Raw genomic sequence first — 26,879 nt, forward strand, 5'->3', positions numbered from 1 at the left:
CTCTTCCTCATTGCGTTGAGAAGCAGGCGGTGAGTATGGAGTGCTGTTCTTTGACCTTTAACGCTTCTAGTGTAGCGTCATTTTAAAAATGTGCTTGGTCTTAAAATACTTTAGATATGCGATGCTTGTATAGTAGCAGTGTATAAATGTAAATCATATTTTGTTTTTTTTGTTACGTTTAAAATGTACAACATCGTGAATATCTCGGACGGCTACTCGGCTTCTAAGCTAACATTGTTAGCTTTTTTTTAACTAACAAAAAATAAAATTTAGGCCGCTGTAAATATGTAAAGGCGTCTGGGTGTGGTTTTATTCCTAAAACGAACAGTGTTGCTTCTACGAACATAAAATAACACAAAAATACTTGTGGGAAGGAGTAGGCCTTCTGTATGTTAGACGAGGCGTGCTAGTTAGCTAGCATTCATCACACGAGGCCGTGGATTTTAAGTTTGCATGTAAAGAACGAAACTGCTCGATATTGTTAGTAATAAATCGTATTGTTTTAATATTACTTAATCTCACATAATGAGAGTTTTTTTTTTATTTTTATCGAAAGGTATTCAAATGTATTATTTGCTTAAGACCGGTTTGACTACGCTGGCTTTTCAGGAAATGCTAGTGTCCCCATTAGAATAGAATCAGTTTCGATTGCACATCAGCTCAAAGGGGCAGTGCAAGTTAAGCTCAGTCGACAGCATTTGTGGCATTGTTGATTACCGCAGAAAATGTAGACTCGCCCGAACTTTAAAACAAAAATCGCAATTGCAGTGATTCAATTACGATGGAAAAAATAGAAATGTGAAGCTTTATTTTAGAGTTTAAGTTACATAGTCATGGCAACGAAGTAAAATTGCCTTTAACTTTACACAGAAAAGGTTAGTAAGTGATTTTATTACACTAAACTCTTATTAAAACATTGTTTGCGTCTTGTGACTATACTTTTGTAACCGAGTAATTTTTTTACGAATTGGCCCCATTAACCTCTATTGTAAGTGCCTCATTGTAATTTATTTTTAAAGGACGGGATTAGTCAAAATGTTGTGGTAATAACATTATGCCACAAATGCTGTCGATTGAGCTTAACTTGTATTGAACCCAGAATATTCCTAAATTTCTTTCTATCCCTTTAGACTTCACACAGTCCTTTTGTGTAGTGTTGCTGGCAACTGAATACAGTGTTTGCTACTGTCTTTTTCAGGCTCTGTGTAATCCATCAACCAAAATGGTGAAGATCTTCGTTGGAAACCTGCCTCAGCAGGCCGAAGTAGAAGAAATTAAGTCTCTGTTCACGCAATATGGAAGCGTCAGTGAGTGCGCCATTATCAAAAATTTTGCTTTCGTTCACATGAATGATCGCAAAAGTGCAACAAAAGCCATCCGAAACCTGCATTTATACAAGCTACATGGAACGCCCATCAACGTTGAGGCGAGTCGGGGCAAGAACCAGGGCCCGGTGAAGCTTCACGTGGCCAATGTGGAGAAGGGATCCGATGAGGAGCTCCGAGCAATGTTCGAAGAGTATGGTTCAGTTAGTGAATGCGCGATCATCAAGAACTTTGCCTTTGTGCACATGAGCAACTCTGATGAGGCCATGGATGCAATCAAGGGCTTGGACAACTCTGAATTCCAAGGTAGGAAGCTAGTCTCTATTACCCGTTTCACAATCTTTAATAGTCAGCACAGATAGTAGCTTAATTTTCAGTTCATTGTTTACAGCATTTCTTAATACTGCAACATAATTTTGCAGGCAAAAGAATTCATGTGCAGATTTCAAAGAGTCGACCAAGAGGGGAGGAAGATGATGGCGGATACGGCCCCCCAGACAGAGGATATTGGCCACCCCGTTTCCCTGGTGGTCGTCCTGAGCCCCATGGTCCTCCTAGAGGTCGCTTTGGCTACCCCCCTGGCCCCCCTCCTCCACCACCACCACCCCCCAGACGCCCCCCATACCCAGAGCGTGCTGTATCTGCATACGATCGTGATGGCTATGGTGTGGTCGACTATTATGAGAAGTATCGTGCTCGCCCATATGGCGCTTCCTCATATGAGGACCGACGTCCAAGCGGTGTCCCCCCTCCCCCTCCGCCTCCATCTGCCATTATGAGAGAGCGATTGGCTGGCAATGGCCTTGACCCCTATGAGCGACGTCCCCTCCCGCCATCCTCATTCTTTGCCCGTGACCGCAGTCCTATCAGACGTGCTCCACCTGCCCCTCCAGCACCCACAGGGAATGGTTACTCATATGAGCGTTCACGTCTCTCTCCTCTCTCCATGTCTCGGAACCCGATGTACAGCATGCCTCGGCCCAGAGACCCCTATGCCGAGAGGGCGCCGCCTCCACCTCCTGCGCGTTACGCGTATTAAAGTGAATCCCTGCGCTTTTGTAACCCAAGGTGAGAATTTAGATTCGGGTCCCAAAACCTCCAAACTAGCTCTGAAGCATCCTTTTATTACAGAGCTCAGAATTTAATTACTGCGCTGTTCATTCCAGTACTGCGTGTAGTGCAAGTGATGCGTAAGTAGCAGTAATGTAAATTGTGTCTGGGTTGTAATTTTAATGACCTTTTTATAGTCTTGAGCAATTTTCGAGCTACACTGGCCTTCGTATCGAAGTGTTAATTGTAAATAAGTGACCATGTGGTCCAGTAAGGTACTAAGGTTTTTTATTTTATTTTTTTTACTTTGTATAATTTAAAATAAATGTTTTTAGATTGGTGTTCTAACTAGGCTTGTCGTTTCAGTAATCACAGGTAGCACCTTTTGACTCCTATGGTTTGCTCTCTTTCCAGGTGTAAATTATTCCAGATTGTCGTCGTCGTCTCCAGATGCACGTGATGCGATTCGTCGTTGTCTGCCAGAGCGCGTTTCGTTCGTCTGCGCACCATAGTGGAAGAATTGTCGCAGACTGCACATTCTATAAAACAAACGCTTTTACACGCATAAAGTTCATTCTCATGCTAAATTGTTAACTCTGCATGTCTTTTTGTTCTGTTTGTGTTTTAGTTTTTGATAGGTAAAGCTCTAAGAGTACAAAAAATAAGTTAACTTGGTGGTTTGGTCAAAGCTGTTAAAGAAACGTATACAAAAATTCTTTCAACTAAAATTTCTATGTATTACTCTGTATCTTTTTTTTTTTTTTTTTATCTGGTTTTAGCGTACGTTTGTTAAACTGTAACAAGCGCTATAACAAGTAACTTGATTTAGAACAGCCCACAATACACTTGTGTAAACTAAATTGTTTTTTATTAGTACTTGTTAAAGCCTGAAATGAGCAGATACACGTGCGCCAAGTATAATCATCTCCGCTGCAGATAAAAACTTACGTCTACTTGGGCTTCATTAAATGTTTTAGTTTTGAATTTTAAATACAGAGCATAGTGATTCAAGGACTGTGTACCGTTTTCTTTCATAAGAACACTTGATTAAACTTTTTATAAAGACTGTAACTTGGGTGCGTCGTTTTACTTTCCTTGCAAACTTTTTTTTTTAACATGATTGTAAAACTTCTAATATTAATAATATATCGTTATGGTGGAATGGAACTGCTTGTGCGACGAAATTCAAACTAGCGCCATTATTAGTTGTATTTAAGTCACTAGCATGTGCAAATTGCTAGTCTGTGTTTAAATTGTCAGTTTGAAGTGCTGTTTTGGCATCACTAATTGGATTGACTTTCCAATAATTTTTTTTTTTTTTTTTTTTTTGCACCCAATGTTTGAAGCTTTGATTTAAGCCAGGTAAGTCCGTTGATGGTATTATATTTTTGTACCACCCAGCATGCCCTTTATTCACAAAATGGTTGTTTTGAGAGCTGTACAACTAATGCTATACAGATTTGTAGTCAAAGAGAACAGACTTTTCTGGTTATACAACCTATGTGAAACAAATGTTTTATTTACACTTCATGATGACCTCTGGTAAAATTTGAGGGTAAGTTTTATTTTAAATTCATGCACAATTCTATGCATTTTCTCCCCTCCATGTATGAAGTTTGCAATAAAAATCTATATTTGCAACTATGACTCTTCCTTTGTTTTCCAATAAAGCTTATGGTGGAGGTTTGGTTCTCAGGCCAAACCTTGGAGGGGAAATAACTGCAGTTAAACTAGGATTATAACTGGACTATTAATATGACAATGATATAAGATATATGCTGATCAGCCACAACATCAAAACCACCTGCCTAATGTGTAGGTATCCCTCGTGCTGCCAAAACAGCGCCAACCTGCATCTCAGAATAGCATTCGGGAATTATATTTTTCTCACCACAATTGTGCAGAGTGGTTATCTGAGTTACTGTAGACTTTGTCAGTTTGAAGGCATTTCCATCCGCAAAACTGCCCCTCACTGAATGTTTTTGGTTTGGCACCATTCTGAGCAAATTAGACGTGTGTGTGAAATCCCAGTAGATCAGCAGTTACAGAAATACTCAAACCAGCCCATCTGGCACCAACCATCATCCATGCGATTATCTAATCAGCCAATCTTGTGGCAGCATAAAGTCATGCAGATGTGGGTCAGGAGCTTCAGTTGATGTTCACATCGGAATGGGGGGGGGAAACATTTTAATCTCTGTGATTTGGTCCGTGGCATGAAAGTTGGTGCCAGATGGGCTGGTTTGAGTATTTCTGTTAATGCTGATCTCCTGGGATTTTCACGCACAACGGTCTCTAGAATTTACTCTGAATGAGGACCAAAACATGAAGTGAGTGGCAGTTCTGTGGACAGAAATGCTTTGTTGATTAGAGAGCTCAACAGAGAATGGCCAGATTGGTTTGAACTGACAAAGTCTATGGTAACTCAGGTAACTGCTCTGTACAATTGTGGTGAGAAGATAAAGGTTGGTGCTGTTTTGGCAGCACGAGGGGAACTATACAATATTAGGCAGGTGGTTTTAATGTTGTGGCTGATCGGTGTGTGTGTGTGTATGTATATATATATATATATATATATAAACATAAGAAATAGTGACTCAGAAAGCAACCAGGCAGAACACATAGTAAAACTATACAGTAAACATATTTCAAGTTTCCATATATTTCTAATGGCCTTATGAAAAAGTTCTGTAAATATTAGCTGCTTATAAAATAAGTGTTAGAAAGGGTTAGAATTATCTGTAGTTGTCTCATCTGTGACATTTGAATGTGATTTAAAGTACTCCAAGCATTTTGGTGATTACTACAGTGCTAATTAACGACTGCTTTCACGTAATGGATTGGTAATTGGTTTATAAATCTTATAAATGTATCTGTTGCATACACAGACCTGGTTAAAGGAATACATTAGTAAAAGGGATTTTTTTATTTATTTATTTTTGCTCAAAGGAATTAGAATGCACAAAATCGAGAGAAGACATTTCAATATGTAATATGAATACATGTAAGAACGTTATATTTCCGTGGATCTATACTTCAATAGACAGTGTTTAATATGGGTCTATCTATAATTCAATTTCATTTAGACCTTGGATTTTGTTTATGTTGAAAAATCGAATTAAGCTCGACGCTTACTCAAAAAGGTGGTTCGTTGACCGGAAGTGTTGTTGACTATCAGGCGCGAGACTCCATTTTAGAATTCATTCATCTCTGCACTCGCAGGCGGTGAGATTGCGTGCTCGCTACGGTAAGACAATGCTATTCTTTTACAACGAATTCCGCTCGCTTTGTATGAGTTGTAAACGTTTTATTTTATAAGAAGCGAGTACAATGTGAAAGTGAACTGTTATACAGTTTGTTTCGTAATATTGCGGCGTCAGCTCGGTTAACTTTATTTTGTCGAGCTAATCCGGTTTAGTTTAGCATTCCATAGCTGACACATTAGCCCACAACTCTAAAAGGTACCCGCCGACGGTCACCGGTGTGGATGAATCGTGTAACTAACCCTTAAATATATAGTTGAATGATGAGAAACGAATAAATACAAGGGTTTATTCGTTAATTGATCATTATTGTTAATTCGGGTATCATGGTCTCATATCCCGAGCAGAGGTGGCGAGACATGGCCTAGCAAACTTAATTCAACTGCGCCATCGAGTCCATGTTCAGTATTTAAGCTTCACTCACGTTAACTAGATAAGTGTGTTATACACCGCATGTTTAAATTATTTTAGCCTGAAGAAACACACATTTTTACTCGTGTTATGAGTTCTGTGATTGGGTTGTACTTTCAGTTTTCATCTCTGGTTGTGTAAACCAGCACATCAGTAATGTAAAGAAACATCGTTTGAAATAACGTGCATTTCGCAACTATGCTCCCTTTGTCCAGGACATAAACGGCAATAAAGATGGTTAAGATCTTTGTTGGCAACCTATCCTCAAGTACGACCGCGGAAGATCTGCGCTCTCTTTTTTCCGACTATGGCAAAGTTAAAGAGTGCGACGTGCTGAAAAATTACGGCTTCGTGCACATGGAAAGTAAGCAGGACGCCGAAGAGGCTGTTCGTAAACTCCACCATCATGAGCTGAAAGGTCAAGCCATAAATGTGGAGATGAGCAAAGGAAAACCCAGGGGGTCTACCAAGCTGCATGTGAGCAACATCAGCAGTGGCTGCACCAATCAGGAGCTCCGGTCCAAGTTTGAAGAGTACGGCCCTGTGGTTGAGTGTGACATAGTCAAGGACTATGCCTTTGTACACATGGAGCGAATGGAGGATGCCATGGAGGCCATCAATGGGCTGGATAACACCGCCTTCCAAGGTGAACATTAAGAGAAAACGACGGAAAACATGGTTACCCAAGGTTACATTTTAGTCCTTTTAATGTAAAAATAATCACGGGGAGACTATAAGGCCTTTTTCAATTTATTGTATTTGTTACATAGAAACTTTTTCCTAAACAGTTGGCATTAGACATCATATTTTCTGGGGGGAGTAAAATTTGTATTGAGGTAAAAACTTTTTCACAATTTACTGAAACTGCGTGACTGTTTTCATCACAAGTTTAGCTACTAGTTGTTAAGTGATTTTAGCATGTAAGTGCTCTTTGGCTGTCATGATACAATAATTCTCTTTAATACGGTAACGTGAGCGGAAGAAAATTTTACATTGTCTTGCGTGTTGTTCTCTTCCTCCCACAAGGCAAGCTGGTCAAAGTACAACTGTCCACGAGTCGCCTCCGTACAGCACCCGGCATGGGAGACCAAACTGGCTGTTTCATCTGTGGGGAGCAGGGCCATTGGTCCAAAGATTGCAGACGTGGTCCGAACGGTAGCTATGGTGGAAGCATGGGGGGATTCCGTGGCAATAGAGGTCCCCCGAGGGGTGGGCCAAGTTATGGCATGGGTGGCCCTGGAGGTCCTCCTAGTAGAGGTTACCCAGCAGAGCCACGCCCCCCTCCCCCACCCATGAGCCGGCGTCCCAGCTATGGGGATTATGGTGCAGATGCTCGAGATCGGTACCCCAGCAGGCTGCCGACTGCCTATCCAGAGAGGTCGGCCGCTTTTGAGCGGGATCGCTACGGAAGCATTGATTATTATGAGAAGTATCGGGCTCGCCCTGTTGGCTCTAGCTTTTTTGAGGATAGGCCTCTCTCTATTCCCCCTCCTCCTCCCCCTCCCTCTTCTTCTCTCTCAAGGATGCGGTTGGCTCCCCCTAGCCATGATCCCTATGAACGACGCCCTCTGGGGCCACCGCCTCCCTCGGCATCGACGTACTTCGCGCGGGACCGTAGCCCAATCAGACGTGTGGGCGGCGGTGCGGAAGGCTACTCGTACGAGCGCTCGCGACTTTCTCCGGTCTCAAGGAGCTCATCTTACGCTGTGCCGCGAACCAGGGAGAGCTACACCGAGCGGGTTCGATACGCATTCTAAACCACACACATGCTAAGGTGAGCGAATGCGGGTCGTTACCATTGATGATCCAGATGAGATGTGTCATCGTGATGTGTTCTGACAGGCATTTCAATGAGTGGATCAGAGCGGTGCAGCCGCATTACTCGGGTTAGAAAGTATAAATGTCTGAACTTTGCCTGTAAAATCTTTCCTCTCAAAATATTTTTCCTTTTAGGTATTTTCAGGTGACAAGACTTTCCCTCCACCTACATGATATTCCAAGGAGATGCTGCGCTGGATTTAAAAGATGCAGGATTGAAAAGGCATATGTATTTATCACGATGCTTATTAGCTCTGCAATATTATTTTACCCATATAACACAAACTACAGTTTAATTTCCCATGGAGTCAGTTTCTATCATCTGTGTATGAGTGCAAAAAGTTATTCATGTTGATTTTGGGTTTTGCTTTTTCAATTATGTCCAGAGGTCAGGAGCGGTCTCTCACGTAAGCATACTTTTTAAACTTTGCTATTAATTGCAATTAAACATGATGTCATGAAGACAAATTTTTTTTTTTTTTTTTTGTTTATTTCTGTCCTCTTGACATTTTATTTGTAATGCTAAGATTTTTCTCTAGCTGTTGGGTCCGCATGCCACCTAATTCCTTTAATTTTGGTAAAAACTATTTGTGCTTTGTGAGGACAATCTGGTTAATTTCTTTTGGTGATTTATGCCACCATTTATTTGGAGGGAGTGGCAACCTGTAATTAGTCCTACAGCTGTAAAAAAAAAAAAAACTTGATGGGGTAATCAACATTCCATCTTTTAGTCCTATCCACTACAGGTGATTTATTTTTTATTTTATTTTTTAAATGGTATGTTTTACATTTGCTCCGATGATGCTTGTTGAATTGGTAGTTGTGCTGCATCTAATGGGTACATACTGACATACTCCTTCCAATCTATGTCAGTTTTTGTTTTGTGTACAACCAAGATTTGAGAGTTTGGCAACATGCGTTTTGGAGTTTTGATTGTAACCCCCTGACAGATGTATTAGTCCTTTTAAAACAATGTGATTTAATGTACAAATTAAAAGTGGTTGGGCAGCTCGTGATATAGGTGAACAACATGTACCTGATTTCGGAAGGAATGCAAGCTGCTTGGTCTACAATTCTGTTCTCGCCAGTGACCGTTTATGGCAGGAGATTTTTAGGTTGTAAGAAGCATCTTCAGGTATGGAGACAGAATTGTGGACTGTACACAGGAGTGAAGTGGGAATTTGCATGATGATGAGCTGACCATCTGTCGTTCAATGCTCTTCACCTTTGAGACTGCTGGCGTTTCTTTATGGGTGCATTGGGAAGCTCTGTGAAAAATGTTTATAAATTTGATTTTCTGTATGTATGTTTCCTACAGAAGTCAGGAGTGTGATTTATCAATTATCTTTTGTAATAAACCAATATTTTGGTGACATGTCTTTGTCTCGATTTTAAGGTTTTGCCTTTTTCATGAGAATACAGTCAAGTGATCCAGAGCGGGGGATTTTTTTTTTTTTTTTTTTTTACGTAATTGTGATTGATACAAATATGCACCAATATCCTGGTTGATTTTCATTGTATTTCTTAAGTAACAATCATACTGTCTTTCTGACTACGTGCTGCTTTGAAATATTTGAACGCTGCAGCAACAAGTTATTGCACGAGGCTTCTAGTATAAAGAACAGAAAAGAGGATGGGCAGATGCATTTATATTCTCTCCAGCAAGTCTCGCTTTTATCCGATGCGAGAGTGACGCCATTTCAAATCCGGCCACTGCCAACACTAAATGGGTATGTCCATGAAAATGTAGCAATATTCTCAGAACTGAATGGCTAATCGCATATTTTATGCATGTCATTTTGTTCAAACGCATGTAATCGCTAGGCTGTTTTCCTCGTTCACTAAAGTGTTTTGCTTATATTATTGATTAGCTAGCTTACTTGATTTATACCATGCATGTCATATGAATGCAGTCGTTTCTGTAATGTAGATACAACGCCTGCTTTTGGTTTTGATATATTGTTATAGTAGGTTTAGAGGTTTTGGTGGCACCCAGCTCATTAATCAGTGCGCCGCAAATGTAGCGTGTATTTAATTGTTTTCCCATGCGGTGATCCTGCACGCACGTGTTGCATGCACCTCAGTTTTCCCAATATTTTTATTATAATAACGTAAAGTATACACGGAGTAGCTTTGTCTTAGTTTACATATCGTTTTATATAGCTCTGTCTGACGCCTGTACCATGAAGCCGGTTTCGGTGGCTAGCTAGGTAAGTTTTAGATTAGTTTGCCACCCAAGGTTTTAAGTACCATGAAAGTTGGTCGGCATTTAGCGGTGTTCATCGCTATAGTAATTTACGCTACACGGATAACCTGTTCTGTAGCAGGCTTCGTTCTGGATTGCAGATGCTGAACCAATCAGCTGTGAGTAAAATGACATCTCTGACGCAATCAAGTCACTCCCCCGTGTCTCTTAAAGCACACTTTACAAATAAAATTTCAGAAATCCACAAACTAGACTCTTAATGATAAATTATTTATTTGAGAATCTGAATGTAGATTTTCAGAAGATAGTGTTGTATTTTATTTAAAATTTATCCTCTTTAGCCATAGCAAAAAATATCTTTGAAAATATAAACATTATATATAAGGCTATCTATAAAGCTGCCAGTAAGATGGATTAATCTACCTGAAAAAAACAATTTTTAAAATATGAAAAGCTCAAGATTGCTATGGAAAGGGGTGAATGCCACCCAAACCCCTTCTTTCTTTCATGGATTCGAGATAAACATACAGTATTTTACTTGAAGTTATAATATAAGCAGTACACAAAATACGTCTTTTGTGTGTGTGTGTGTGTATATATATATATATAAAATACGTCTTATTATTGCATACCTTTTTTTTTTTTTTTTGCACACAGTATTCCAAGTGCTTTTTAATTAATCAGTAGTAGCCTTTTTTATGCTTTTTATTATTGCATGTTTTTTATTTTATTTTATTTTTTATACTAAAGATAATGTACAAATTGTACATCAAGAAAGTTGTTATATTTTGTTGTATAAACTTGTAATGTTATATTTTATTTCAAATAAAGTGGAAAGAAAGTTAAAGGTGCTATATGTAATATTTTTACTGTACTAAATCATAAAATGAACATAATATGTCATTAGAGGTTTAGGAAACATGCTAAGTTGAAATACTGGCTTCTCCGATAACAATGCTTCAGCCAGTATATTATACTTAGAAGTTTCCATCCCGGGCCGAATTTGTGTTTATGTTTTGGCCTGTGAGATACTGCCCGCTCACCAACAGTATTTCGACACCACCGGGTTGCCAGATTTCGACAAGTGTGCAGGTAAACAACACTGCATGCTGCAGCCATGGAACTGGATCAGAGATAACAGATTCCACCCGACCTAAAAAGCCTCACCAATCCGTCTAAAAACCACCATGACCAGAGGCGTAGTAAAACAAGGATAAATGTTGGAGATGCCTTTTGAAGATGGAGACAGCTTAAAGCCCAGAAATCCTTTAAAAAGGATGCTGAGTTGGCTAATTCTGGCAACCCGCATATTTTGAATTTGGACTGCAGTACCCATTTCAAACGCTTGTTGTCAATCTTACATATAGCACCTTTAAGGCATCACCTCCCTTTTTTTTTCTTTCTTTCTTTTTTTTTTTTTTTTTTATATATATTAAATGAGATAGGACATCATACCTCATATTTTAACTAATTTTGTATAAAGAAAAAAAAAGAGATTTAATTTAAACTAATTTAATTTATTATATTTTTAAGCAAATCCCATTTATGTTCACATCTCAGACTTTAATTATTAATTTTAAATGTTAGTTTCTCCATTTGGTATATTTCCGAAATTGTGGGGTTCCGGTTTAAGCCAATTTTATGTGATCTGTTTCAAAGCTGCTATTCTGATTACCCTAAATATATTTTGTTCAGTTTTATTTCTTAAGGACAATGGCATTTTACACAAAATAAGTTTTTCTGGATGTATTTCTATTATGCATCCGCATTGGAAGAACACGCTAAGCATAATGGATAATTTCGCTCCCTGTGCAAAAGGTGGATAGTTGGGTCGTTTTCAAATAGCCTAAGGTTGTCTGTGATAATACGAATGAGAAATATTTTGAAATCGAAGTTAAAACGCGTGTATCAAAAACAAAAAAAAAAAGATACAAATCCATGTTGATTTTATACATATCTGAACATAATTTATATTTTTTTCTACAAATAATTTTAAAATATTAAAATATATTTATTTGCACTTTGAATACACGTGAACAACAATCAATCATTTCAAAAAAGTTTTCAAACATCTTTAAAGGTAAAATTATTTTTTTCAGTCACAAATATAATTTTCTTAGGGTTTGTCCATTTGACCTGAACAAAATGTGCCTTTTATGCAAATGTCAAAATATGTGTTTTGTTTTTTTTCCTCCCACAACGATTTGATGGAAAAATGTAATATTTTAAAACAAAAATGCTTTTTCTCTGCTTTAAATTTTTTTTTATGTCTCAGGATGGTTATGCTCTTTTTTTTTTTTACTTTGACCCTCAGAAAAAAACATAGTAAATGCATGTTCATCATAGTAAAGGTGTATTCAAGTAATTGTTTTGTGTGAACTGCATCTTTTACATATTCAAATAACTTAATAGATCATGACAAAAAATGAGCTTCACATCATTGACCAAATTACATATGTAATGTGCCTGCCTTGTAGTAACACAAATTACATACATTTCTCTCGTAACAGGGCCTGATATTTGAAATTGTATTACTACAATGGTGAAAATTTTTGTTGGGAATCTCTCACCAAACACTACAGCAGATGAGATCCGCTCCCTCTTCTCTCAGTATGGCAAGATCTCAGTGTGAGACGTAGTGAAAATGTTTGGCTTTGTGCACATGGATGACAAAGCAGAGGCAGAGGAAGCTATTCGCAATCTTCACCATTACATGCTGAACGGTTTAGCCATGAACGTGGAGATGAGCAAAGGAAATCCCAAGACCTCTACAAAACTTAATGTTGGCAACATCAGCAGTAGCTGCACCAACCAAGAACTCAGGGCCAAGTCTAGGAGTATGGCCCCGTGATTGAGTGTGACATAGTCAAGGACTATGCATTTGTTCACATGGAGTGAGTGGAAGATGCAATGGAGGCCATCAGTGGCTTGGACAACACAGCCTTCCAAGGTGAACCAAAATGGTCCTTTGCCCAGTATAGCCCAAACGTAATTTTATTTTGCCACATTTGTACCAAATGTGAGTCTCATTACAGGTTGGTAAGTAGAAAAAGTGGTGAGGAGTGGAGGACTACTGTAAGTTTTCTTTATGTTAGTTAATAGGATGTCCATTCAGCTCTTTCGTAGTTTTGTCTCTGGTACTTAACAGCCATTTCCATTGAGATGATCTAATCCTTATGGAAATTAATCTCCTAAAAAGGCAACAGAAATATGTTTTTGTTCTATTGTGTCTGTTTTTCTTTAAATTTGAGGATGATTGAGACATTTCATGAGCAATAAAAAAATAAATAAAAATAAAAAAAATCGGACAATTTTATAGCCACCCTTAAAGTCAACATGAAATCAAAATCTTAAAGGTGCAATGTGTAAACATTTTCGTGTAATATTTGCCTTTTATTTTTATTTTTGCCAATATGTGAATGGCTTGTAACGCAACTTAAGAAATTAATCCTTCCCAGACTTCCTAGGTTGACTATTAAAGCCTGTAGATTGATTTTCATGCGAAGGGAGCGGGTCGCTTTTTCCGGGAAACTCCAAAGGATGTGACGTTTATGTGCGCTCCCAAGAGCCTTGCCTCAGACAGTAATTGCTTCTTTTCCGCTATTCAACAGCAACAACAAACTGCAACACTAGGTAACATTATCTTAGAGATGGAATCCAGCAAACGTCCGGCTCCTAGCACAACACCGTCTCCTACACAAACTCAGAGTAAGCCAAAAAACTAAACAAAAAAACACATTTATCTACTGAATCCCATCTGGCTTAGCGGGAATGTGATCGTGGTCGAGCGAAAACTAGAGTGAACATCGGCAGGGCCTGCACAGTAACTGTCATAATCAATGTTAATCTGTAATTATTCAGCAAGGTAAACTACAATAATACATGAAATGAATGCTAGACAATGTTCAAGATAATGCAAAAAGCTCCACTCATTAGTGTAACGTAACTTGGTTATACAGAAAATATATACATTCTATTATTATAAACCAATAGCGCATCAATATATCAAAATGATAGTTGTGATGGAATCACATCAATACTGAATTGTCAACATATTTATAATGTACAGTCTATTTTATAAACAGCTACTGTCATCATCTACCAAATTTAGCTAACATCTATTGATAAAGCTGGCTAGCTAACTAACGCCAACATTGACTACATTTATACGATAGCCTATGTATCATACAAAGAAAAGTGATTACTTCAAACTACAGTCTCGCATAGTCAGACCAATATCCACACTTTGTTTTAGCCCTGTTCCAGCACTGTAGAGTCAAATATAATATACAGTCTCAAAGTTGGTTGTAAAACAATCATAACTGTGTAATTTTAATTATGCTACCTCATCTGTCAGCATGATGCCGGTGAATCATGTTCAGTCTCTTTGTACTTTATGTCATTGTTTTGGCTGATGCTCGCTTGCTCATGTCCCTATGGAGTGTGCGCGCGAGCACGAGCAACAGGTAGCTGGCTGCAGTTCAATTAACGGCCACAGGTGTCATTAATAACAAGGGTTTCTGAATCTTACATACTGCAACTTTAATGTGCAAGATCACCTTGGTGCATCTTATTTAAAAAAAAAAAAAGTTTTTTTTCTTTTTATTTTCTGTCTATTTAATATCCTTTTTTCACTAAGAAATACACTCACAACCACTTTATTAGATACACCTGTAACACCTACTTATTAATGCGATTATCTAATCAGCCAGTCATGTGTCAGCAGTGCAATGCATAAAATCATGCAGATACAGGTCAGGAGCTTTAGATAATGTTCACATCCACCTTTAGAATGGGGAAAAAAATTTGATCTCAGTGATTGACTGTAGCATGATTTTTGACTAGTTTGACAGTAGTGGGACCCGACATGGTCTTCTACTGTTGTAGCCCATCTGCCTCAAGGTTGATCATGTTATGCATTCTGAGATGCTATTCTGCTCACTACAATTGTACAGAGTGGTTATCTGAGTTATCGTGGCCTTTCTGTTAGCTCAAACCAGTCTGGTAATTCTCCGTTGACCTCTCTCATCAACAAATTGTTCCCATCCACAGAACTTTCGCTCATGTTTTTTTGTTTGTTTTTGGCACCATTCTGAGTATACTCTAGAGATTGTTGTGCATGGAAATCCCAGGAGATCAGCAGTTACAGAAATACTCAAACCAGCCCATCTGGCACCAACAATCATGCCACAGTCAAAATCACCGAGATCACATTTTTTCCCCATTCTGACCCGTATCTGCATGATTTTATGCATTGCACTGCTAACACACTATTGGCTGGTTAAATAATCACATGAATAAGTTGGTGTACAGGTGTACCTAAAAGTGGTTTGTGTAAGTCTGGTTACGTAAATAAAATAGGTTGCGAACGGCATTTCACGTTGACGTTATACAATTGAACTCCAATGGTGGGGATTTATTGATAGTGTAGGGCTTTACCGGTTGTTTAGATCAGTGTTATTATCAGAAATAATTAATAATTATTTCTGTAGTTATTAATTAATATTTAAATTAATTAATTGGATCTAACTCATTAAAACCTCATATGGGGCTCCAGTAAATGTAGTGTGCTACGTTTAGGAGCAAGTTTGGTTATTAACAATAATTAATAATTATCAAAGATAATTACTAATTATTAAAATCAATAGAACATTGATTAAAATCAATGTTAGCTTTTTTTAATCCTTTAAAATCAACAATTATCAAAGATAATCGTCAATTGTTAACATCGATGAAACATTAATTAAAATTAACACTAGCTTATTGATCATTCAAATTCAACAATCATCAAAGATAATTATCAATTATCAAAAATCAAATAGAATATTAATAAGGATTAACATTGACGGGGCACCACCCTGGAATCAGGGACTAGTAACCAAGTATTAAAACAGTCTCAATATTAGATTGTTTTCTTAGGAAAATTGGCATCCGAAGAATATCGATTTTCGGGAAAAAAAACAATGAATGAAGGTTTGAATCCGAGCACTGACATCCCGTCAGCATGACAGAGGCGTATGCAAAACAAACCAAAACACTTCTCTTTGTAATATAAACAAAGTTTATTTATGCAGTGATATCAATTAATAATTAATACAATGCAGTCAATAAACTTCCGACTTACAACTACAAACTAAACAGTGATATGATTAGATATGGAAATAAAATAATCCTATAACACATTAGGTGTGTGTGTGTGTGTGATTAGTAAGAGAGAGAGAGAGAGAGAGAGAGAGAGAGAGGAGACGATTAAGTGACAGCCCTAAAGCTGATTTCGCGATAGCGGGAGAGAAAGCAGCTGTGTTCATTACTCAGAGACGCGGTTTTACGAGCGGGGCTCGTAAAAGTCCTGCGTTATTTGACTCTTTAATGGATGAACTCAGTTTCTGTTTCACCCGCGATGGCGAAATTGCACAATCCAATTTGGTTGGACCACAATACAGCAAAACAAATTTGTGATAATTAATACCCTGAGTATTAATAATGAGCGGACATGGCGGTCTGTAAACTGTACAAGCAAAAAACCTTGAAACACAAGAATAACACGCTATAATATTCCATCTCTGCCCAGACGTAACCTCTTACTTGAATCGCATGAGGACACAGGTAGAATGTGTTTTCCTCCGTCCTTTAACTTTGACCCGGTTCCTTGAGGCTCGTGTGATGACGGGAGGCTGTTTCCTCGCTCTGTCGGCGGGCGGTACGGCTGTTGATTGTCAGCGGGCGGTACGGCTGTTGATTCTCGGCGGGCTGGCGGAGAACTCAGAAATGTCGGCTTGATTGAAGATGGAAGAGAAATCTTTAATCTCTTCACTTCTGTAGGCAAACGGATGAAGATGCAATTGCTCGGCGGTCTCCTTCGGATCCTTTAGAGTGTTTGGTTGAACACAGAGTAATCTCAACTCGTCCAGCGAGATGGAGATTGTATGGCTACAGTTTCAAGTCGGACATTACTTCCTTGTGCCATGAGGTTGCACCAGAGAGAAGCAAAAAAAGCTACGTATATATTCGGTGGACGAAGTCACTGGAAGCAACTCACGAAACATTTCAGAGGTATATCAACTCCTGATGAGGTCATGTTTGAGGGACGTTCTGTTGTGTGCCTCATCCAATAGGAGTTGAGAGCTCGATCCTTTAGTGAGCAAGGCTTCATGGATCTGTAGTCTGTTTTGGACTCCCTTTGTTTGATTTTGGCACGATTTTTATCAGTAAAATTTACGACTTAGAAGGTGGGGGCTTGAGTTATGTTTTTAGGACTGTGTTAGGCCTGCCTTTGTCAGGAATACATGAGGCCCAACAATAGCGGTGTTGGAACGAGAATCAAAATTTATGGCTGCTTATGAATATATACTCCGTGTGTATGCTAAATTAAGTCGAAATATCATGGAAAATTCTTACGTCTTTTCCTTAAGGAAAACTGATGAGCATGAAGCTTTCAACTAGCCACCTGCGTACTGTGCCGGGAATGGGAGAGAGAATGGGTTGTTATCGGTGTGGGCAGGAAGGCCACTGGTCCAAAGAATGCTCATTGGACCAGAACGGCTCCTATCGAGAGGGCCCGGGCTCGGCAGGACATGGGCCCCTCAGGTTTGGTGGGGGTGGCGATCGTGGGGCTGGGGTTTTCATCGCGGCTTCAGTGGCGAGCCAGGCTATGGTGGCAGCTTTGTATCCTCACATGGCTTCACCAGGGAAGCAGGGTATGGTGTCCCTGGGTATGGAAGGGGTGCAGGTTTTGAGAGCGCAATGAATTGATATGCCAGCAGGCTACGGCATTGGCGCAGATAAAAGCATGGCCCCGGCGTATGGCAGTGAGGCTGCGTATGGGAGCAGTGGCATGGGCTATGCGTCGATACGCCGACCGGCCTATATCTGGAACCAGTTATTTAGAAGTTCCACCTCCTGTCCCTCCTCCCCCATCTTCATCGGTGATCGTGAGAGAGCGCCTGTCCTCCTCTAACACTGACCCATACGAGCACCATCCCCTGCCCCCTCCTCTTCATACTATGCCCGCGACTGGAGCCCGATCCGGCGAGTTCCCCTAGAGTCAGAGGGATACAAGTTCGAACAATCGCGCCTCTCCCCTGTCTCTACGCTTCCCAGGAGTTCTGCGTACGACATTCCGTGGGATCCATATGCCGAGTGGACACGCTATGCTTACTAACCTGTGGTGAGATCATTTTAGGATTACAAAAGGTGAGAGCAAAGTTTCATAAAACTGAAAGTACGTTGTCAGATAGCAGTTATTTATGCACTGCTTGGCCAAAAAAAGTGTCACATACTCTAATATTTTGTTGGACCTCCTTTAGCTTTGATTACAGCGTGCATTTGTCGTGGCATTGTTTCGAAAACTTTATGCAATGTCACAACATTTATTTCCATCTAGAGTTGCATTAATATTTGTCCAAGATCTTGTATTGATGATGGGAGAGTTGAACCACTCCATAAAGTCTTCTCCAAGACATTCCAAAAACTTTCAATGGGGTTAAGGTCAGGACTCTTCAATTGGGCCAGTGGCCAGTTCATGTATGAAAATGATTCCTCATGCTCCCTGAACCACTCTTTCACGATTTGACCTTGATGAATCTTGGCATTGTAGTCCTGGAATATGCCAGTGCAGTCAGGGAAGAAAAAATCCATTGATGGGATAACCTGGACATTCAGTACATTCAGATAGTCAGCTGACTTAATTTTATTGCTGCATAACATTGCTGAGCCTAGACCTGACCAACTGAAGAAACCCCAGATCATAACACTGCCTCCAGAGGCTTGTACAGTGGGCACAATGCATAACACTTCATGCACTTCCCTTTCACTTCGCTTTGGAATAGGGTAAATCTGGACTCATCAGAACACATGACCTTTTTCCATTGCTCCACAGTCCAATCTTTATGCTCCCTAGCAAATTGAAGTCATTTTGTTTGGGGGGGGGGGGGATTTTCCCCCTTTTTCCCCACAATTCCCAATGTGCTCTAAGTCCTCGTGGTCGCATAGTGATTCGCCTTAGTCCGGGTGGCGGAGGACGAATCCCAGTTGCCTCCGCATCTGAGACAGTCAACCCGCGCATCTTATCACGTGGCTTGTTGAGCGCGTTGCCACGGACATAGCGCGTGTGGAGGCTTCACGCCATCCACCGCGGCAACCACGCTCAATTCACCATGGGCCCCACCGAGAACAAACCACATTATAGCGACCACAAGGAGGTTACCCCATGTGACTCTACCCTCCCTAGCAACCGGGCCAATTTTGGTTGCTTAGGAGACCTGGCTGGAGTCACTCAGCACGCCCTGGGATTCGAACTCCAGGGGCGGTAGCCAGCGTATTTTACCACTGAGCTACCTAGGCCCCAATTGAAGTCGTTTTTTCCGAAAAGCCTCACTAACAAGTGGCTTTCTTGTAGCCACAAAGCTGTTTATTCCCAATCCTGTAAGTTCTCGTCGCATTGTGTGTGGAATTGTTTTTACTTTCACTATTAAACATAGCTGAGAGTTCTACTAACGATTTTTTACGATGTGACTTCAAGCGTTTAAGTGATCTCCGATCACGATAATTCAAGATTTTTTTCCGACCACATTTCTTCAGCAAAGCTAACGGTTCACCACTATCCTTCCAGGTTTTAATAATGCGTTGGACAGTTGTTAACCCAATTCCAGTGATTTCAGCAATCTCCTTAGTTGTTTTCTTTGATTGATGCAGGCCAATAATTTGCCCCTTCTGAAACACAGAAACATATTTTCCACGACTACAGGATAAATTTTCCAACATGGCTGTTTGGGAAATGAGAAGCTACACACTGCATCAGTTAGGGTTAAAAGAATTGTTGCCAGCTGAAACATTAATCACTGCAATAACGATCCAATCATAGGCTCTTAAGTATCTGCTTATTTAAATCCAAACGGCGACTTTTTTTTTTTTTTTTTTTGTCCATGCAGTGTAGTAATCAGCGTTTATTTCTTATGTCAACATTTTTACATATGATCTCAATTATGCAAGGTCCACCTCAATGTAGAGATCAACCTCAGAGTATATTTAAATGTTACAGGCCACATTTGTTCATAAATACTAACAGTCAAAAGCTCATTATATATTGATTGACATTATAATCTTTAAATAATCATACAAGAACTTGGTTACCTTTGAAACCTATAACAATTCATGTTGGCCACATGGTAGTCCACAGAATTGATAACTGAATGATTAACAGTTGAATTGTGTTCTTTGGTTACTCATCGATCGTTTTAGAAGTTGTGATGCATTAGGTTTTGTCTGGATCAAGGACACTACAAATAGCCCACCTCTTAGCACTAAGCTACTTTTGTTTTCTTAGCAAATGTCATGTAGCCCTGTGTCGTTGTTGTTTTCAATACAAATACCTGTAAATATTGTCTTAAAAGTTATTTTGTTTCTAGGCATCATTGCAAATGTATTTTAGTAGTGGATGCAGATTTGCCAGCAGATGCTTCGGATGCACTGTCAGTGTGGCCATTGACAACTTTTGTCTCCCAAGGAGACTTTGCCCAACTCCTCCACTTTCTACAATTTTTAATACCTTACCATTCTTACTATTTTTCACCTTCATGTGGCATCCATAAAACATTTATGATCTCAGATTAAAAATTATGTATAGAGCTGTTCAGGTTGTAGTCCAAAAACCCAGAAGAGAATTCGCCATGGGTTCCCTTTGGGATTTTCCTGTGGGGTTTTATAATGGGGTTTTCAATTCATGAGTAAAATAAGGTCTGTGGCAGACGATACTTGGATGTTTTGTTTTAATGTAAATTACACACTTTCATACCTCAAACATGAATTTAAACCTGTTACTCATAAGTAGAAGAAAAAAAAAATCCATTAGCGAATTAGCCTGCAAATTGATGTCATGGCTGAACAGCTCTATTGTAAATCAACCAGCCATCATATAACTGTCAGATTTGTGAAAAGATCATTTTAAATGTAAATAATCTATGTTCTTAATGTGCAAATGAGTGAAAATATCTGTTAAATTCTCAATAAATGTTCTTCCTAGAAATGTGGTCTTCTGGTTATTTTACATACTTGGATTATATTTATATTGGAATATCAAAAGTAATATAAACTGATTACAATTTATATAAACTGCTTATAGGAATGGTTTCTTTAACTGCGGACATATTGACATAGCCTGTAAATAGAAAAGTGTTTCTTCAACTATTAACAAATTCTGGCCCTGTGGAATTATAAAATCCATTATATAACACACTCAAAATAAACACACTTTTCACACTAGTCTACTTGGTCTATTAATACACTGATGAGCCAAAACATTATGACCAGCTGCCTAATATGCTGTTGGTCTTCCACGTACCACCAAAACAGCATCAACCCACCGATGCATGGACTCTATAAGACCCCTGAAGGTGTCCTGTGGTATCTAGCACCGAGACATTAGCAGCAAATGTTTCAAGTCCTGTAAGTTGCGAGCTGCCGTGGATCGAACTTGTTGGTCAAGCACATCCCACAGATGCTCAACTGGATTGAGATCTGGGGAATTTGGAGGCCAGGACAACACCTCAAACTTTTCATCATGTTCCTCAAACCATTCCCAAACCATGTGTGCAGTGTGGCAGGGCGCTTTATCCTGCTGAAAGAGGCCACTGCCATAAGGGAATACCATTGCCATGAAGGGGTGTACCTGGTCTTCAACGATGTTTAGGTAGGTGGAACATATCAAATTGACGTCCACATGAATGGCCGGACCCAGGGTTTCCCAGCAGAACATTCCCCAGAGTATCACACTCCCTCCACCGGCTTGTCGTCTTCCCACAGTGCATCCTGGTGCCCTCACTTCCCCAGGTAAACGGTGCAACACATTGACTACATGAACTGATTGTTCACTTACCATCTAATCTACCCAGACCTTGACATGTGGCTTTCTTAGGAGATGATCAACGTTATTCGCTTCACCTGTGAGTGGTCATAATGTTTTGGCTCATCAATGTATTATTCAATACACAGGACAATTCTGTCATTTTTTTCTGAAAGTCATGAATATTTCCACCATAGTGTCATTTCTGCAATATTTCAAATTATGCATTGTTAACAGTATTCTGTGTTAAGAGAAGACATTAAAAAAAATGCTGGTAATAAATTTGCAGAATACTTTGTCTTGCCATGGCTAATTTCATAGCTAACATTTTAAGTTTCCTAAATATGATCAACTAATATTTTCACACTTTTTACATAATTACAGCTTAATTCCAGAATTACAGTTTGATTGGAAGCGACTGCTTACAAGTAAAATTTGCTTTGTTTTCTTGATTTTTCTTTTTGTGCACAACACATCTCATATTTCATAGTAAACCTACTTTTATAAACATTTATTGGGGCAAAATTGTTGGTTGTAGTGGATATGATTTGTGTAAAATGTATATTTCATTTTCCCACAAATGTTGAAACTTTATTTCACAGAATAAACAAAGTTATATTTAGTTATATTTTTACAATGGATTTTAATATTTTTAGATTAAAAGTTGTATAGTCAGGGCATTAATAACGTGAAAAATTCCTATTACAATTTGAAAAAAAAAAAATGTTCAGAACTTCTTAAACTACTTCAAAGAGTTGTCATCAAAAAAATCCTTCATGTTCAACAATGACAGCTTTGCAGATCCTTGGCATTCCAGCTGTCAGTTTGTCCAAATACTCGGGTGACATTTCACCCAGGGGCGGGTTTATGATTTCTGAGGCCCCAATCAACCGACCAACCCAGGGCCCCATTTTGAAAAAATTGCATCAAATTGATTTAAATCAATTTTAAATTCGTCCTATAAGCAGTACATACATTCAGAATGTTTAATGAAATTAAAATATAGTTAAATGTAATTAATGCATGTTTTTCTGTTTTCCCACAGATTAAGAAAGCAATATTTACCTACATATATTTGTACAAAACACTTTTTTTTCCTTTTTTTTTTTTTTTGTGAACAGGGTGTGCAAAACCTACTACTTCACCCAGTAACATTTTGAAATTTAGTTGGTATTTATTAATATTATAACCCATCAATTATTTATTGTTGTCCAGATGGTCATCATAACATGATACAGTATTATTATTATTAATACTTTGAGGATTTGTTGTATACAATAGTATTATATTCCTGTCTTATTTACTTTCACCTGGAGCTTATATTCTGACACTGCAGTGTATTGTTCACCATGTTGCAAAAGGCTGTATTTTATGTTAGCATCACAGGCAACACTCATAACAGTAACAGTAAACATACAAGGCACGGTGGCCCCTCAGCACACTAGAGCAGAAGGGGGAAAAAACACTGGCATTTATCAAGCACTGAAACTTTGCTTGTTGAAGAACAATCTGGAATAATGTTAAGCATCGTAACAGTCACTTCTTTGCAACCTGAACTGTTTCAGAACATTAAATCTTTGTTTTTAGCGCAGGTGTCTCAATCTTGACGCAGCGCAACGAATGAAACAGAACGCTGGTGTCTCGACATGCGTTTTTGAAACCTTCAGGTCTTAACTTGAAACAGTGTCTAAAAATGTGCCAGTCACTGTGTGACACACTGAAGAAACACCGAGACATGGTGCAGCAGTCAAGGACGTTTGTCCTGTGTGTTTACATAGGAAAACAATGAAAAAACAGAGCAGACGCACACAAAAACACATTTGGTGTGAACGGCCCCTAACTCATCCGTTTGCGCGTATCTGAGCATGTGAGTGAAACAAGTTCGGAAGGCCTATTTTTTCCTAAATTACAAACCCAAAGTCCTACTGACCTGAATCCGGCAGCTTCTAACATGAACCACTCTGAGAGCACTGACAATAGCGTGTTCGCACATGTACCCAGAGCAACATATCACCCCAAGCGGTTTTTGCGTAGCTTTCCTACCAGGGTGGGATGAAACTGGTGTTGAGTGGGTAGAATTCAATGAAGCTCAGCTGAGGACATGTGAGGCATCTATTTCTCAAATTAGAGACTCTGATATACTTATCCTCTTGTTTACATTTACATTTTACATTTATTCATTTGGCAGACGCTTTTATCCAAAGCGACTTACTTGTTTAGTTGTACATCTGACCTTCCACATCTCTTTCTGTCCTTGTTAGAGCCAGTTGTCCTTTGTCTTTGAAGCCTGTAGTGTACACCTTTGTATGAAATCTTCAGTTTTTTGGCAATTTCAAGCATTGTATAGCCTTCATTCCTCAAAACAATGATTGACTGATGGGTTTCTAGAGAAATCTGTTTCTTTTTTTGCCATTTTTGACCTATAAGACATGCCAGTCTATTGAATACTGTGGCAACTCAAAAACACAAAGACAATGTTAAGCTTCATTTAATGAACCAAATAGCTTTCAGCAGTGTTTGATATAATGGTATAAAGTGATTTTCTAGTACCAAATTAGCCATTTAGCATGATTACTCAAGGATAAGGTGTTGGAGTGATGGCTGCTGGAAATGGGGCCTATCTAGATTTGATCAAAAATGACTTTTTCAAACAGTGATGGTGCAGTGTTTTACATCAGTAATGTCCTGACTATACTTTGTGATCAGTTGAATGCCACTTTGGTGAATTAAAGTACCAATTTCCTCCTGAAACAGCTAAATCTGTACATTATTCCAAACATTTGGCTGCCAGTGTATATAAATACACACACGTACACTCACTGAGCACTTTATAAGGAAGACCTGTACACCTACTTATTCATGAGATTATCTAATCAGTTAATCCTGTGGCAGCAGTGTAATGTATAAAATCATGCAGACACGGTCAGGAGCTTCAGTTAATGTTCACATGAACCATCAGAATGGGGAAAAATTTTAATCTCAATGATTTTGGCCATGACATGATTGTTGGTGCCAGATGGGCTGGTTTGAGTATTTCTGTAACTGGTGATCTCCTGGGATTTTCACACGTAACAGTCTCTAGAATTTACTCAGAATGGTGCCAAAAACAAAAAACACTGAGTGAGCGGCAGTTCTGCGGATGGAAACGCATTGCTGATGAGAGGTCAACAGAGAATGGCCAGACTGGTTTGAGCTGACAGAAGGGCTTAACTCCCCACACTGTGTTTACTTGGAGTCCTACAGAAACCCTACACCTACCCCTAACCTTAACCCTATAACTAAATGTAACCCGAAAACTAACCTTAGGAACAGCGAATTTTTGTGAGGATATGTGCATTCCTACTAGGACTTATTTAACATTTAACAATGACACACCATGGTTTACAGCGGAACTCAGGCAGCTTCGTCAGGCCAAAGAGGATGCTTACAGAGTTGGGGATAAAGTCTTGTACAATCAGGCCAGGAACACACTGAATAAGGGAATCAAAGTGGCTAAAAGAAGATACTCTGAGAAGCTGAAAAACAAGTTTTCAGCTAACGACCCTGCATCAGTGTGGAGTGGCATGAAACAATTTACGAATTACAGGACTCCTGCCCCCAACCCTGTGGTGGACCAACAACTGGCTGATGACCTGAATGTGTTCTACTGTAGATTTGAAAGGCCCAATCTCACACCCCACACCCACTCTGACCTTCACTTCACACAAACACCAACACCTCCTGCAACCCCCCTCCTCCCCCCTCCTGCTACTCAACCTGCACTTAAGATCTGTGAAGATGATGTGAGCCACGTCTTTCGACAGCAAAGGATAAGGAAAGCACAGGGCCCAGATGGCGTTTCACCTGCATGTCTTTGATCCTGTGCTAACCAGCTGGCCCCCATCTTCACACAGATCTTCAATAGATCACTGGAGCAGTGTGAAGTCCCATGCTGCTTCAAATGTTCCACTATCATCCCCATCCCAACCAAAAATCACAGGACTTAATGACTACAGACCTGTCGCCCTGACGTCTGTGGTCATGAAATCATTTGAGAGACTGGTGTTGGCCCACCTGAAGAACATCACTGGACCCTTTCTAGATCCCCTTCAATTTGCTTATCGAGCAAACAGGTCTGTGGATGATGTAGTCAACATAGGTTGCATCATATCCTGCAACATCTGGACAGACCAGGGACATATGCATGGATCCTTTTTGTGGATTTCAGTTCGGCTTTCAACACCATCATCCCAGCTATACTCCAGAATAAATTACACCAACTCTCTGTTCCCTTGTCTATCTGTCATTGGATTACCAGCTTTCTGATGGACAGGCAGCAGCTTGTGAGACAGGGGAAACTCACTTCCAGCACCTGTACAATCAGCACTGGTGCCCCCCAGGGATGTGTGCTCTCCCCACTACTCTTCTCCCTCTACACCAATGACTGCATCGCCAAGGACCCCTCTGTCAAGCTCCTGAAGTTTGCAGATGACACCACTGTCATTGGCCTCATCCGAGATGACGATGAGTCTGCTTACAGAAGGGAGGTTAAACAGCTGGCTGTCTGGTGCAGTCAAAACAACCTTGAGCTGAACACGCTCAAAACGGTGGAGATCATTGTGGACTTTAGGAGAAACACCCCAACACTGTCCCCCCTCACCATTCTAAACAGCACTGTGGCAGCAGTGGAGTCATTCAGGTTCCTGGGCACTACCATCTCACAGGACCTGAAGTGGGAGACCCACACTGACTCCATTGTGAAAAAGGCCCAGCAGAGGTTGTACTTCCTTCGCCAGCTGAGGAAATTCAACCTGCCACAGGCGCTGCTGATAACAGTTCTACTCAAAAGTCATTGAGTCTGTCCTCTGCACTTCACTAACTGTCTGGTTTGGTTCAGCTACAAAATCAGAAGACTACAAAGGGCCCCCCCTCCCCTCTCCCCCTCCCCTCTCCCCTCCCCTATCCATCTCATGAACAGTTAAATTGCC

The 26,879-nt window shown here is 39.7% G+C and overlaps 2 protein-coding genes and 2 pseudogenes across 4 annotated transcripts; all 4 read left to right on the top strand.

Moving 5' to 3' along the window:
• Nucleotides 1-46: 46 nt before the first annotated feature.
• rbm4.3 (RNA binding motif protein 4.3) lies at nt 47-4,016 on the top strand. 2 transcript variants are annotated; one of them, XM_051723126.1, is made up of 3 exons: nt 48-1,631; nt 1,748-2,393; nt 2,790-4,016. In XM_051723126.1, exons 1-2 carry the CDS (start codon nt 1,223-1,225, stop codon nt 2,362-2,364), a joined length of 1,026 nt encoding a protein of 341 aa, XP_051579086.1. In that variant the 5' UTR covers nt 48-1,222; the 3' UTR covers nt 2,365-2,393; nt 2,790-4,016. The 2 variants fall into 2 exon arrangements, with proteins under 2 accessions (XP_051579094.1, XP_051579086.1); XM_051723134.1 differs by having other exon boundaries at nt 47-1,631; nt 1,748-4,016.
• A 1,515-nt stretch (nt 4,017-5,531) lies between these two features.
• LOC127455315 (RNA-binding protein 4.1-like) lies at nt 5,532-9,240 on the top strand. 2 transcript variants are annotated; one of them, XM_051723112.1, is made up of 4 exons: nt 5,532-5,622; nt 6,265-6,695; nt 7,076-7,823; nt 8,003-9,240. In XM_051723112.1, exons 2-3 carry the CDS (start codon nt 6,284-6,286, stop codon nt 7,804-7,806), a joined length of 1,143 nt encoding a protein of 380 aa, XP_051579072.1. In that variant the 5' UTR covers nt 5,532-5,622; nt 6,265-6,283; the 3' UTR covers nt 7,807-7,823; nt 8,003-9,240. The 2 variants fall into 2 exon arrangements, with proteins under 2 accessions (XP_051579072.1, XP_051579063.1); XM_051723103.1 differs by having other exon boundaries at nt 7,076-9,240.
• A 3,372-nt stretch (nt 9,241-12,612) lies between these two features.
• LOC127455423 (RNA-binding protein 4.1-like) lies at nt 12,613-13,172 on the top strand (annotated as a pseudogene).
• A 4,321-nt stretch (nt 13,173-17,493) lies between these two features.
• Nucleotides 17,494-21,077, top strand: LOC127455374 (RNA-binding protein 4.1-like; annotated as a pseudogene).
• Nucleotides 21,078-26,879: the final 5,802 nt, after the last annotated feature.

This window comes from Myxocyprinus asiaticus, chromosome 2 (assembly GCF_019703515.2).
Source record: "Myxocyprinus asiaticus isolate MX2 ecotype Aquarium Trade chromosome 2, UBuf_Myxa_2, whole genome shotgun sequence".
NCBI classification, from domain to species: domain Eukaryota; kingdom Metazoa; phylum Chordata; class Actinopteri; order Cypriniformes; family Catostomidae; genus Myxocyprinus; species Myxocyprinus asiaticus.

Bases quoted from the DNA above. Each gene is read 5' to 3' on its own strand.
- LOC127455315 (XM_051723103.1), top strand. From the start codon at position 6,284: ATGGTTAAGATCTTTGTTGGCAACCTATCCTCAAGTACGACCGCGGAA. The intron at 6,696-7,075 runs GTGAACATTAAG...TCCTCCCACAAG, and splicing joins GGATAACACCGCCTTCCAAG to GCAAGCTGGTCAAAGTACAA.
- rbm4.3 (XM_051723134.1), top strand. From the start codon at position 1,223: ATGGTGAAGATCTTCGTTGGAAACCTGCCTCAGCAGGCCGAAGTAGAA. The intron at 1,632-1,747 runs GTAGGAAGCTAG...ATAATTTTGCAG, and splicing joins GGACAACTCTGAATTCCAAG to GCAAAAGAATTCATGTGCAG.